The following is a 14,952-nucleotide window of genomic DNA, read 5'->3' on the forward strand; positions in this document are numbered from 1 at the left end:
TCTACCAGGAAAGTGAACAATCTTTCCCTCCTTCCTCTCCAGCCTACATCCTCTCCTGACCAAGCACCATCAGCTTACTCTGCTAAAAACCTGAAGAAAGCACAACCTTCAACAAAGCACAGGTAACCAAGTAACTGGCATCATGCAAATATCTCAGCATATGTCCCCAGGCTACAAAAAAAAAAAAACAGCTTCTGCAGTTACCTTTCTGTCCTTCACTGCTCCTGGTATAAATGGAGGAGATGGCAGTTAGAAGAAAGGCAGATGTCACTCATTGCTCTGGGCCTCAATTCATGACCCAATAAATAGATTTACAACTAACTGCAGAGGGATAAACGGATCTATTCACCTCATTTCACCCTTTTCAAATCCTATTTCTCACTTGCTCTACATATAAATACAACCAGTACTTATCAATATTTTTTTTATTATTTAAATAACAGGATTTATGTTTTTAAAATTGCAGTGGTGTGCTTATACCACAAATAGGAAGGAACATAATTTCTGGTTTAAAACTATTCAGGATGACAACACCTGAATGGGGCTGGTTCACTAGATAAATCACAGGTTTTGCAGATTTTCAGGATGTCTAGAAGATTTCTGTTCCCATTTTAGGCCTCCTAAAAATCCCAGGTTACACTTATCTGTTTGCAGGAAACCCCTTACAACAACAAAAAACCTCTTCAGCAAACAAAACATGCTTACAGGTCTTTGTAAAAAGTTTGGTGGTCGTCCCCCAGACACCCTGTTCCACAGGAGGATCTTCCTTAGTAAAGCAAATTAGAGAGTGGTTCAAGACAAGGCAAAGATACTTATATGACTATTTTGACACTGAACAGATTTATACTCTTACTTCCATTCTTCTGGAGGGTGGGCTAGTTCAAATTTCTCTCTCACATTGGACACCCCCATGTCCAGGTGTAGCCAGTGAACCTCCTCAGACTGCAGGTGACTGAGCCGTAACCCATAGCAGGCCACATTTTTCACCTTGTGACTGTCCACAATCTTCTGAATTATGCCCTGAAACAGAAAAACACACACTCCTTATAAGCCAGGAAATGCAATATGTGAGTTTTTAAAACTGTACAGCAAGGCTAAAAAACTATAACCGTGTCATACCCTATATAAAATGCTAAGCAATAAATCAGATACCACCTTTATTAAGAATACTAAACTTATTAAATTTTAAGCTACTTCTTCAGACAGCCATTTACAACTTCTGAAATTTTACCAGCATGGCATCATAAAACATCACGTTTCCATGCGTGTTATCAGAATTCAGCCACGATTTCCTCCATGTAAAACAGGGTAACATGAAAGCAGAAATATAAAATGTATTTATGGATGAAAGTGAGATGTATTCCTTAAAAAAAAAAAAAACACCAATCCATCACCAGCCTTTAAAAGTCACACTTTATCTACAGCTGCAAAATCATCTTACGACTTTCATCCTGTTCAGTGCCCTGAGAGCCAGGATTTGGCAGGTCACACCACAGCCCCTTGGTTTCCTTCCCTCTCTTCCCACCGCTCGTTTTTTCTTGAGATTCAGGACAGATCCCTTACAAAATGGGGAAAGAGACAATTATTTGGGAAGATTCTCAACAAAACAAATGTCCTACTTGTTTGTCCTGAGGTAAATTTCAGAGTTTGAGGATCTTTAGCCTGAGAAAGGAACCTTTAAAAAAATAAAATCATAGCAGATTGTCTTCCCCCTTCTGTGTTAGACCATAGAAAGGGCTAACATGGCAACTAGAATTCCAATGTGTTAGTAGATCATGGATTAGCAACCTCTCAGGTGCACCCTGCCAGGCTGTCCTGCTCTTATCCAGATTAGAAAGTCAGCAGGAGATCAAAGCTGCTCCCTCTCAACCCAGTGGAACGTCAGGCTTGTCTCTCTGCAAGACAGCAGATCCCTCCCAGTACAGAGTTTAGAGCTCAGCAGGAGCACCAGCTATCACTGCTCCCAGATGCTTCTTCCAGGAATTCATTGTTCTTTGCTTCTGACCCTGTAATGGTCTGAACATTTCCCACTGAAACTGCTCATCTCTGAGTGTCTATGTACATACATACATGTATATGCACAAGCTGCTGATTCTTTCTCAGATTTTCAGAAAACACCCATGTGTAGCCAGTGGTAAGTTCTGCCAGATTCAGAGGTGGGCTACTGGAGCCAGGCAAAAGTTTTTTTCTACAGGACACTGTTTCCCAAAATTTATTATTTCATATCCCAAATAAATTAAGAACCTGATTCTGCAAATTAAGCAAGTGGAAAACTAACTGCAAAAAGAGAATTAAGGAAGCACTGAATCTGAATAGAGGGGGCAGATGACACGTGTAGGAGTGGCATCATGTGGTGAGGAGATAGTGAGCTGTTAGATCAGCTCACACATCTTACCCAACTGCAACCTCTTCTGTTCCAGAAGCAACACAGTGCCTAGTGAAACACACACACCAAAAATCCTTTCAAGCTTACAAGAAGGGAACACAGACCATGTTTAGTAAGTTCATGGAGTCTGAGTCACAAGAGGTTCCATCAAGCCAGCACCCTGTCTCCAACAGCAGCATCTGCAGCAGTACCATTTGCTTCAGTACCAGCAGTGCCTCCCAACACCCTTGTCTTCTCCTGTGCCCATCCACCAGTGGTGAGCCCAAACGTGAGGGAAGATGGACACGAAGAGCAAAGCATGCAGGATGCTTGCAGAGGACTGCTATCACATGGGACCACGACTTCAAAGCACATGGGCACATCCAAGCTTTCAGGTGGCACTACCAGCTGGCAGCACCATGCAGACTACCCAGCAAGCACCGAGTCCTGGCAGCCAGAACGTGCCCAAGTTGCTGGGAGGAATGTCTGATGCCAATGCAAGGTAGGCTGGTCAGACAGCTGAGGAAGGCCACAGATGGGTGCTGAGCAGGCGAGCGGGGACACCAGGCAAGCACAGATGACACCTCCCTCAAGCACCCTCCCAGCCTCTGACTATTTTTATCCCAGTGGATTTCCTGAGCCAAGCACTGCTTCTCTTGTCATCAGCCTCCAGTGGAACTGCTCCAGTCACTCATCCTGTCTCCTCTGAAAGCAGTTAACTTCTTGCAACCTCCCCCAGCAAGCTCCAAAGGTCTGTTACCAGGTCAGTGAATGGTTTTAAATCTGAATTAAATGTATTGACCACAGCACACGAGAATTGGTTAAGTTTGTTTCTTGCCTGTATTTAAGGGTCTTTGTATCAAAGACTGCCTGCAAAGGAGAAGGGTTCTTGTATCCCAGGAAACACTAACAACCCCCAAGTACTCTCAGAAGGGACAGAGGCCATTCAACCTCTTCTTCACCCAAGGGACAATCCCTGCTTAGTTAGCAAAGCCTAACATTTTGGCAGGCACGCTCTCCTCTGAAGGGAATGCTCTCCTAGGTGCATGCAAACAGAAGAGATGCATTCATTCTCCTCTCTTTCTGCACCCTGCATGAAATCTGTAACATGCAGTGTTTGTTTTGGGGAACCCACCCCTTCCCCTGTCTCCAGGGCTGCTGGCTGTAAGGAAAATGGGGCTACGTGTTCTTAAATGAGTTAGGCCTGCTGTGATAAGAAATGCCTTTGGAAAGAAAAAAAATTAAGGCAAAATTATCCATGACCAGGAACCACGAAGAATATTGATGCCTAGGTCTCAACCAAAACCAATAGTATTTACTCAGGAAACAATCAAGCCGGACATCTCAGAACCTCTCCCATTTTCAGGTTGGGATTTCAAAAGATCTGAAGAAGTTAGGTATCTTAATTCCCACCAAAAGCAAGTGAGAACTTAAAAATCTTCTATCCTTTTTATATCACCAATCAGTTCTAAACCTGTCAGAGAACCACAAGTAAATAATAATAAAAAAGTAAACGTATTTTCTACATTTTATAAGAAGGCCAGCCCATCCCTTCTGGCCTGGTAGTTGGTATCACCCAAGAAAACAATCAGCAGCAATTAGTACAATACTGCAACTCAAGAAAAAGCCACCTTCAACATAAACATTAAGGAGATAGTAGCAATGGTGCTAAGGAGGTCAAAAGCAAGTGTTTGAAACTAAGGTTCTAAAAACATCTGTATGCCCCAAAAGGAAGAAGTTAAGTTTTATGAGAAATAATCACATTAATTAGTTTTTCTTTTTTGTTTAAGAATGTCACAGAGCTTATTCCAGATGCTAACAAACCACAGCCAGAATCAAACAACGGAGAAGCACGGAAATGTGGTGATCACAGAATGCATTGGGTTGGAAGGGACCTCTAAAGGTCATCTAGTCCAAGCCCCTGCAGTGAGCAGGGACATCTCCAGCTAGGTCAGGTTGCTCAGAGCCTCATCAAGCCTGACCCTGAACATCTTCAGGGATGGGGCCTCCATCACCTCTCTGGGCAACCTACTCCAGTGATCTATCACCCACATATTAAAGAGCTTTTTTCTAATGTCTAACCTAAATCTACCTTTTTCTAGCTTTAAACCATCACCCCTCGTCCTGTCGCTACAAACCCTTGAGACCAGATCCTCCCCAGGGCAGAGCAGAGGGGCAGGATCCCCTCTCTCCATCTGCTGGCCACGCTGCTCTGGATGCAGCCCAGGATGGTCCGGGCCTTCTGGGCTGCCACTGAGCATTGGTGGCTCATGTCCAGCTTCTCATCTCCTAGAACCCCCCAAGTCTTTTCCCACAGGGCTGCTCTCTACCATGTCCCCTCACCAGCCTACACTGGTAACACTGGTTGCCCCAGCCCAGGTGCAGGACCCTGCACTTGGCCTTGTTGAACCTCATGAGGATCACCTGAACCCACCTCTCCAGCCTGTCCACATCCCTCATCATTTGAGACATGAAGACCCTCAAAATGGCTGGTCTGCAGGAGAAGCCTCATCTATTTCCTTACTTAAGTTTACTTTATTAATAAACCAGAGACGTTGAATTTTAAAACATTTAGAGCCACACCTGCAATCACCATAAGCCAGCATAACATCAGTGTTGCCCACTCACCAGCATGGAAGCACAGCATCTAAACAGCACAGAGAGGTGCCCTGCAGCAGGACAGGGTCTGTTTTATCTGGCTGCTACTTTCAAACAGCCCAAGATTGATTGCCAAGACCTTCACTGGCACCATGGCCATAATCAGGTCAGTGTATTTAACGCTGATGGGGTAGCACACACCACACAGAGTCTCCTGGGGTTCTGGACAGCCCCCACAGACCGAGCGGAGACGCTGGGAGGGTCAAACAAAGCCACCGCCGCCACTCCGGGCTGGGTGACAGCTTCTCTGGCTTTCAGTCACCCTGTGAAGAGCCTTGCCAGAAGCATGCCTGATGTTCTCTGTGGTAGTGAGAAGAATGCTTAATCAGAAGTTTCCAGACAAGCACTTTAACTGCTTAACCACTGCACAATAGCGGCTGAAGCATCCTGCTGAGATCCGTCAGGACAATCTTTTAACTGGATGCACAGCCAAAGACATCTGGAATCTCTCCAAACTCTACTACAACCAGAATTTTAGCTCAGGAAGCTCCTCAGATGCATTCCTGAGCAGAAAAAAGAAATAAAAAAATGAAAACAAACCCAACAACCAAAAACAGGTAAGGAACACCAAAGCTTCCATCTGGATTACAATCTTACGACCTCAAATTAATCAGCTAGAAATACTCATAGAAGCACTTGACTCCAGCAGGTATGAGATTATGAGATCTCTCTTTGGGTGTACACAGGATACCCACATGGATATAAATTTCTCTGAGTTTTCATGCATCTGTTGTCACTCTCATAAATACCCCACAACTGTAAGGAACTCACACAACCCTATGCCAATTGAATGTTGTTCACTGTAATCACATTGACTTTAATTAGGCTTCCAGAGCTAACATTTACACTCTGAACATTAAACAGGACAGTACAGCTGAGCAAAAGAGAATGGGAAACCCTTGGAGGTAAGTGGTAGGTCAACCTCTCCCCTTCCCTTTAACCCACAGGGAAGAAAAAAAAAAGCTTTTTCAGGGGCTGGAAAACTGGGTAGCACTCATTTATACATGTTTGTCTAAAGAATCCACAGTTACTCAACAGAACTAATTTTAAAAATAGATTAGTGTTTGTCCTAAATTAGGAGAATGTGTTCAAAAATAGAATATACAGTACAGTATATTTAGGAGGCTGTTGAAAACTCAAAGCAGAGCAGAAAAAAGCTGAAAGACAGAAGATGCCCTTAGGCTCTCCCAGTATGTACCAATAAAACCTTGAGCTTCTGAAAATGAGTGAAACCAAACTGCTTGCTTGTAAACTAACAAAGCTTGTGTGCTACTCTGAATAAATTCTAGCAGGAGTAACACACACAGTGTGAGTAGAAACCTTATTTCCCTGTTTCGTAGGAAGGAGAAACTGTCCTGCACTACAGAAAGTCTTTAAGCAGCATCTCTGACATAGGGACATGGTGTTGATGTTTGTAAAATCCTTCAGATATGTCAAATGTTGTCACTCCTGGAGAGAGATTTATATGTGGACCTTAAACAGTTGGACAAAAGCAAACTACAAAGCTCTAATGCAAATTAATTTCTGCAAAAGAAAACCCCATGCCCTCAGAACACCAAAACATGGGTTTATCCTCTGATGAAACCGTCTAACCTTCAGAGAGAGAAGCCTACATCCCTCTTTTTCCCATTATCATGCTACCTTCTCTCTCCTGCACTGATCCATCACATGAATAAATAGGCCAGGGAACTGATGCAGGTGAACAAGAACCCTGTAACTAAGTCCAAGAAATACATATTGGAACTGCAGCCTGAAACCAGGTTGTTCTGGTGCCTGGGATTTTGTCACCGTGCAAGCCCAGAGACACCATCAACTCAAGCAACACATCCAAGTGCCTCAGCAGCTTTCACACTTCAGCCAGACATAGATCAGTCACTCAAGTACCTCTCCACACCCACAGGTCATCCCACAGGGAACCTCTGAACACTGCCCAACAGCACTGACAAAGGCAGAGCCAGCACAGCCCTGCTCCCCAGCCTCCTTGGCCCAGTAAGAGGCAAGGATGGATCACTCTTCTGACCCTACTGCATGCTGCCAGAGCTCCCTAATTTTAAATTTTGACAGTAAGTTTTGTTTTCCAGACACTTAGCATACAGAACTCACTGTCCCCATCCTCAGTTGCACCTGCAAGGTCTAGGACCTTCCCTAGATGCAGTCCTGTATGGCTAAACTCTAATGCAGGGTGTGCTCTTGACAAGGGGGAAGCTCTGATCTTCTCTCCCTGGTGACCAGCAACAGGTCATGAGGAAATGGAACGAAGCTGCATCAGGGGAAGTTCAGACTGGACACTGGGAAAAGATCCTTCACTGAGAGGGGTGGTTAGTCACTGAACAGGCTCCCCAGGGAAGTGGTCACAGCACCAACCCTTTCAAGAGTTAAGGAGTACCTGGACAACGCTCTTAGTCATATGATTCAGTCCTGCGAGGAACAGGGAGTTGGATTTGATGATCCCTGTAGACCCCTTACACCCTGAGATATTCTATGACTTGAAGCCACCTATGGATCTAGGTGTTTTCAGAAGAATGTCACAGGTTTATTTATATTGTTTTTAAAATGGTATTTTACATGTGTGTTTCATCTGAGGATATCAAGAATATTTTGCACAAGTAAAACAGGCATTCTAAAGATCTGTTACAGTTAGTCAAATTATCATAGTACCATAAAACTCCTTTTTTATACTGCTTACATTTCCAAGTCCATAATTTTGAGTTCCCAGTACTGTTTCCAAGTTCTCAGAAGGGAGGACACACTCAGCAACGATAGAACTGTATTGTACCTTGCATGGCAAGGTTTTGGTAGCAAGGTGGCTACACAGGTGGCTTCTGGGAGAAGGTGCTAGAAGTTTTCCCCTTGGTCCCACAGAGCTAATGCCAGCTGGCTCCAAGAGGGACTTGCTGCTGGCCAAGGCTGAGCTGATCACCAAGAGTGGCAGAACCTCTGTGTTAACATAGTTAAGGGAGAAAAAAACCACAGTGCAATTGCAGATGGAAAGAGGAGTGAGAGTACGTGAGAAATAACAGCCCTAAGGATATCAAGGTCACCGAAGGAGGAGTGGGAGAAGGTGCTCCAGGGGCCAGAGCAGAGATTCCCCTGCAGCCTGTGATGAAGACCATGGTGAGGCAGGCTGGCTCGCACCCCCCTCCCTCCAGCCCATGAAGGTTAATGGTAGAGCAGATATCCACCTACAACCAACAGAGGATCCCATGCCACAGCAGATGGAGGCACCTGAAGGAGGCTGTGACCCCACTGCAAGCCTGTGCTAGAGGTGGCTCCTGGAAGGACCTGTGGACCTATGGCCAGAGAAGCCCATGCTGGAGCAGGTTAGCTGGCAGGACTTGTGACCCTGTGGGGGACCCATCTGGAGCAGTGTGTTCCTGAAGTACCTCACCCCATGGAAGGGACACATGCTGGAGCAGTTAGTGAAGAACTGTAGCCCATATGAAGGACTCACACTGGAGAAGTTCATGCAGGACTGGCTCCCATGGGAGAGACTCCACAGTGGCACAGGATAAGTGTGTGAGGAGCCCTCCCCCTGAGGAGGAGTAAATGGCAGAGATGATGTGTGATGAACTGACTGCAACCCCCATTGCCCGTCCCCCTGTGGCACTGAGAGAGAAGGAGCTAGAGAAATCAGGAGTAAAGTCAAGCACAGGAAGAAGGGACAGGTGGGAGGAAAGGGTTTTTTAAGACTTGGTTTTGTTTCTTATTTTCCTACTCACAAGGTTACTCTCAAGGTTGAGAGAATCCTTATTGTGTCAGGTACTTGGTAAGTGAATTGAGAATAAGCACAGTGAAACTCTGAAATCTGGGCTAAGTGATGGAAAGGATGGATTGTGCATACAGAATCCTTCAGACAAACTGATGACCAAGTCTGGATCCAGCTACACCTAAAATCCCCTCTGAGAAGGAGCTGAGAAAGCAAGGGGGTCCTTTCTGTATCTCATGACTCAATGAGAGGGTCTCCCTGACAGTTTCATCTGACTCATTATTTACTGCATACAGAACATGTCACGTGTGCCTTGCCAGCCAAACTTGCTAAACCACTGTCAGATTTATCATTAAACTTTGCTAAATCACTGTTGTCTATCAATAAACATGTTGCTGCTTCTCTCTCGTGAGTGAAGTACATCACTCCACCTGCAACAAGAAGAACAAAGAAGCAGTAACATCTGGCCCATCCCATGGTTGGAAACTGTTCAGCTTCTGGCTGTCTGGCAGTCAATCACAATCAGTAAGCTGTAGACCAGCTCTGCTCCAGACGAGTCACAGCATCTGCTGCGTTTTGTCCAGATACTGGGTCAAAATAAGGTGGGTTTAAAAATGGGGAAGAGACCTGGGAGGATAGAGATGAATGAGGGGAATTGTAGCTAGAAGTTAAGTCTTCTCAGTGACTGACAAGCCTCTTTGCCCTTTTTCAAGACAGGCAATATCCTTCTTGAGAAGTGTCTGGAAACCAGGAATGCTGCAGTGGACGATGAGGGATGCTTATAAATAAGGCCATTCCCTGGTGGTGCAGTAACATTTCAGTGCCAGCATAAACAGGCATTTCCTTCCTCCCCTGCCTTCTCAGTTGTGTCAATCTGCAAGGCAATGCAGCTGACAAGATTGCAGAACTGATCTGTATTAAGAACAGCACTAAAAAAATCATGCATTTGAACTGGGACTGAGTTTGCCAAATAGTCACAACACCTATGCCAGCACAGCTAAGGTGGTGGCATGAGAAGACCAACAGCAAGAAGGAAGCTGGCATGGCTGACAGAAGAAACACTTGTCTAACTAGAATATAATTTAAATTGTTGGGCTTTGCACTAGAGGCTCTTTCCATTCCTCCACCACAAACTGGACCACCAGTCAAATACTCAGGTCACCAGTATTCCTAGGTAGAAGTATAGCAACATGGTATGGATTGAACAGGAGAGGAAAAGTGGGGAAAAAGCAACCAACCAATACTAACACATTAAAGCAGTTTAATAAATTGCTTCAGTGATGTCTTGGCTGAATGTGCTTCAGTCCTCCTCCTCCTAAAATGTTCAAATTAGGGAACCGACTGGAATACCCAATCTTCTAACCCTGCACCCACACCTTCTACCTGAGAAAAAGATTCTGCAGGTGGGTAGGGAAGCTGATGAATCTGCTTTTTTCCCATGATGTAGGGATGGGACACAGCCAAGGTGTACTCCTTGACTTCACCTAAGGATGTTCTTTTTTTTTTTAAAAAAAAAAAAAAATTCAGCTTTTTGAGTTCTTCTTCTGCTAGCACTAACAAAGTCAACATCTCAGGGTGGTACTGCATAGAAAAGGGAGAAAAATACATCTGAACAATGAACAGGTTAAGAGAGCCCTGGACTTTATAACTTTATTTGTGGAAGACTGCTAATTCTAACCATGCTTCTCTCCAACTCCAGAAATAAGGACAAAGCTGACAGCCAGAAAGTTTTAATCCTATGTCTATCCAGGTTATTTTTCAGTCAGTTTTACAAAATTGGAAGAAAACAAACGTGTATGGTTATCAAGGTAAGATGCACGTGTGGCACTAACCTGGTTTGCGATTTCTGGTTCTTATTTCCACATAAATAATGGCATCTTCTCACAACTACAACTCCAGAATCAACTATAAGCTTTCAGGATTAGAGGTTTTCTAAAAAGTGCAATGGATGCAAGCTGGACACCTCTGGGGTTGGAATGCAGACCAGTGAGGAGTGGTCTACACTTCACCAAAAGCCATCTGTAAGGGCTCACACAAGGTTTCCAAATGTCTGTTTTCTAAAAAACCCAACCCCTCCTTAACCCCTCAATCTGCTAAATGCAGTACGCTCATTTCTCTACCAAATATGATTACAATTCTGCTTCAACCACATCTTCTGCAAACAGAAAGGTGATTTATTTGTAACTGCTGAGTAAGAAGCAGTGGCAGTGTTTACAAAACCAGGACACGGGGTGCACTTGAGACGAAAGAAATTCCATCTCAGCAACACCCACGTACTTGCATGCCACACCTGAGGCTGTGAGCAGGGCAGAGCATGCCCTGTATCCTCTTCAACCTCAAAGCCTGGAAAACCTTCTTTGTGAATATGCACGTAGGCAACACATCCAAATGAAGCCATACCAAAGTAAACAGGGAAGGTAAAAAAAAAAAAACTTTCTTCCTCTGGCAAATGCATGGCTAGCTCTACATGCACAGTAGGAGACCACTGTTTGCACATTCATAAAAGCCTTTTTTCCTTCCCCCTTTCTTCGTTTGGAAATGAAGCATGTCTTTAGTATAATACCAAGGAAAAAAGGGTAAAGGGAGCATGCCAGTTCTTTGAAACCCAAGAAAGCATTCCCAAGAATTGAAAAGCTGCCCTTGAATCCACTGCAGAATACAGACTCATCCCTCAGAGGAAACAGCTGCCTTTGAGCGACTAAATCCATCCAGAATAAGCAGAGCTCCACAGCCAGAAGTTCTCCTCAAAGCAAAGCCTACTTACAGCCACACTGGTGCCTTGGTCAAAGCTATTTCCAGTCAAATAGCAAGGAAACCATACCTCTAGTCTAGCCACTTAAGAGACTTGCAGAAAGCTAAGGTCTGTTCATCTGGGTTTAAGAACACAGGTTTCCCAAAGAAAAGGGCTCTCTCCCATGATGAAGGATTTGTATGCAAGGTATATAGCTAAAGCACTGTTTGCACTCTTAGGAAATAAATTTTTCTTTTTTTTTAAATGGAAAAGGGTCTTTCCTCAGTGCTTTGATTGTCAAACACATCCTTTCCAATGTCAAAGACGAACCTGACTTGCTTAGAAACAGAAGATGTTAGAAATAAATCAGGAAAGAAAATTCCACCCTCACTTCTCTTAGCATTAATGCATTCCACAAAATGCTTTGCTTTACCAGCACAAATACCTTTAATTGGCTCTTCTGGACATTTCAGACCAAGTCTGACTTCCTTTGAATACTGGAAAGGTTCCTCGGCTATAATCCCAGAAGCTGTGCTACCCAGGGAGTAGTCCTGGAAAACCTTCTTTTCTTTTCCTTTTAATTGCACAACTGTCTCAAAGCCCTTCACCTTTGGATATTCTTACAGAGCTCCTTGGAAACAAGCCAAAGGCCAAACCCAGCACCAGTCTGCTCAGTCTGTAAATCAGAAGGAACAGAACCTCTACTGCAGACTGTCCTCCACAAAAGGAAAGGGGGAGGTAAAATAAGGCATAAAAACCTTAAGGGCTATTTTCATCTGAAGTTATTCGGCTTGGTGGAACAGCAGTCATCCCAATGGAATGTAGGCTTGTGCTCCAACAGCAGTTTACTGTTTCTACAATAAATGTCAGGACAAGGTGATACATCAGTGCCAGATCTTTACTATGGAGTGCCTACACATTCAACAGTGTCCAAGTTTAACAAAATTTTAAAAGAGCCCCATCTGTTAAAAGAACAAAGTTTAACAGCAACAGATCACATTCTTCTTTATCAGGAATGAGGAACAATACAAAAATCCCATTACTTTTGGAAACAACCATCCAATTACATGTGCATGTAAGAAAACTAAAAATTAAGGTAAGCCTCAAGTAACTGCTACTTGCTTGTTCTTTTCAGCCTGCTTTTATAAAAGATATAAATTTTTTTGCTTAAAACAAGGATATGTTACTCTGCAAATTGAACTCAGCACTGAATTTCTTACAGGGAGTGTAAATTTTGGATCCTTAAAGCCCATAACCACAGGTATTTCTGAGCTGGAGAAACCAGAGATGTAATCTCTGCTTTTGTTTTTCAAGTTTCTACATATTTCTTTGGAAAGATAACCCCGATTTCAAGTACCATAGAAAGAACCCAACACATTCATCCACAGCAGGGGCTTGCAAGGTTAACAAAATACTATGATACAGTTTTTATTCCCTTGTACCAAGGAATACACTTCAAGGAAATGGATCAGCCACAATAGATTATTAAATTAGTATACTTAAACCAGAGTGCAAAGACGTTTCAAGTGGCGCCCAAAAAGCCCTATTCCATGTAAATTAAGTGTATGCTGTTCTATGGATTCTACACAGATTCTGTTCTATGATTCCAAAGGTAACAATTCCTGTTGTTGTACCTCTAAGCTGTCTGCTCATCAAGCTATCCTTGAACACAGATAAGAGCTTATTAAACAGACAAACAGACTTTCTGAACAACCCCAACTAAAACCCTTGAATTTCACAGGTCTGTGATCACTGTCACCAGCTCTGCTCCACTTCAGACTGCTGTCAGGTCTTCTCATACACAGCCATGCTAGAAACTAAGTGGTAGGAAAGGAAGAGAAAATGCTCTAAACTCTTCAGTCTTTTTAACTTGGTTTTCTCTTGCACAAAGGAAAATTCAGAGTGGGCAGAAGGAGACAACAGGTCTCCCTAACTCTGACAACTCTCTCCCTTCAGCAGATTGCAGTCATCTTTGTAGTGGAAGTACCGTGCAGAGAATACAAATGTTGGAAGGACTGAGCAGATGGGCACCTACTTCTACACCAAGAACCTCACAGAAAACAACCCCGCACACCACCTACCACCAGGCAAGATTCTGCTCTTGCAGGGTAATTAAAAAACAATCAAACGACGAAGTTTTAAAAGCATCTGACATGTCAAATTGAGCTTTGTTTCAGTTTAAATACCACAACACCTCAAAAATTGGAAGAATAAGTGTAACAAACTGTAAGAAAGGTCACAGCATTAGAGAGTTGTGTGTTTCACAATAAAAACTGTTTTTTCATACATACATAATGTTTCCATGTACCTCTAAGATTGCAGACACTTAAAGTTATTCTTAAAAATATCCCAATCTTTGCATTCTTTTGCATAGACTGACGGACAACACTGTACAAATACAAGCAGCAGGTGGAGATACTACTACCAGGGAGGGGAAACAAGGGGACTTACTAGGGGGAGAAAGGACTCCAGATAAATTTCCCCATAGTTTAATAAAAAAAAAAAAAGCAATGTACACATTACATTTAAACATTTAAAACATGTAAATATACACATCTCACATTTAGAATTGTAAAAAATTATTTTTAAAACCCCTCAACATTCAAGGTGTCACTTAATGTGACCTTCATCCCAGCTCACACCTCTTGCCATCCTGCCATGAGATGTCACACAGGCGTCTGGGGAGCGTGAAGTCAAAGGTAAAAGTCAACTGACATATATCAACAGTGGTATCTAGACTGAGAACCCCTGGTCTAAATTTCAAGTTTCTATTCTGCAAAAAAGGAGCAGTGATCAGTTTTCACTTCTTTAAGATAACACACAATTACACATCAGGGCTTTTTGTTCTCAAGGAAAGCTCACAGCACTTAAAGCTTTTTTAGGAGTTACTCACAATATACAACAGGTAAAGCTTCTTTTAAAGCAAATCACAAAACTTCCGTGTGTTTGTTCCCAGATTTTCCCTCCCATGTTTTGAGCATGAAGTTAACAACTGATGCACAGAGGGGTGAGGAAGCCAAAGCAGACTCACTCGGACATCGGTGGCGTCTCCGTGCCGGATGATGCTGGCCCACGTCGCTGGCTCACTGCTGCTCTCAAAGTAGTGAAAAACCTTCAGGACTCGTTCCATGGCCCCTGGGGAACGCTCCATCCCAGTACTGAGGTGGGTCTTTGCACTTGAGCTTGGTGTGTGATTCAAGTTTGGATCAAGGTAAGCTGCTGCCATGGTTTTGCTAGATGCTAGGTATCTGTCATATTCTAGGAAAGGGAAACAAAAAAGACATTAATTTTTGTTATACCTGAATCTTACACCGATTCATACAACAGATCTATTGGAAATCCAGAGAAACTCATTTTTGAAGGACATTTAGTTGCATTTTTGGAGTATCCTTCTAAAACAATTACACCTCTACAAAGATAAAGCTACCCAGACGACTACCAGAGAAACTGCAAGCCCCTTGGAGCAAATGATCTGCATTTGAACACCACAAT

At 43.4% G+C, this 14,952-nt stretch overlaps 1 protein-coding gene across 1 annotated transcript in view; it reads right to left on the reverse strand.

Annotated features, from left to right (window-relative positions):
• Nucleotides 1-14,712, reverse strand: part of LOC103782464 (focal adhesion kinase 1) — an 80,007-nt gene extending 65,295 nt beyond the window's left edge. Inside the window, exons 1-2 of the mRNA XM_008950235.1 lie at nucleotides 14,492-14,712; nucleotides 854-1,020 (exon numbers count right to left, since the gene is read on the reverse strand). Of these exons, the coding sequence (XP_008948483.1) occupies nucleotides 854-1,020; nucleotides 14,492-14,686 (362 nt within the window). The 5' untranslated portion in view covers nucleotides 14,687-14,712. The remainder of the gene's footprint in view (nucleotides 1-853; nucleotides 1,021-14,491) is intronic.
• Between the last annotated feature and the right edge of the window lie 240 nt (nucleotides 14,713-14,952).

The sequence above is a fragment of the Merops nubicus genome, unplaced genomic scaffold (assembly GCF_000691845.1).
Source record: "Merops nubicus isolate BGI_N331 unplaced genomic scaffold, ASM69184v1 scaffold4052, whole genome shotgun sequence".
Lineage (NCBI taxonomy): Eukaryota > Metazoa > Chordata > Aves > Coraciiformes > Meropidae > Merops > Merops nubicus.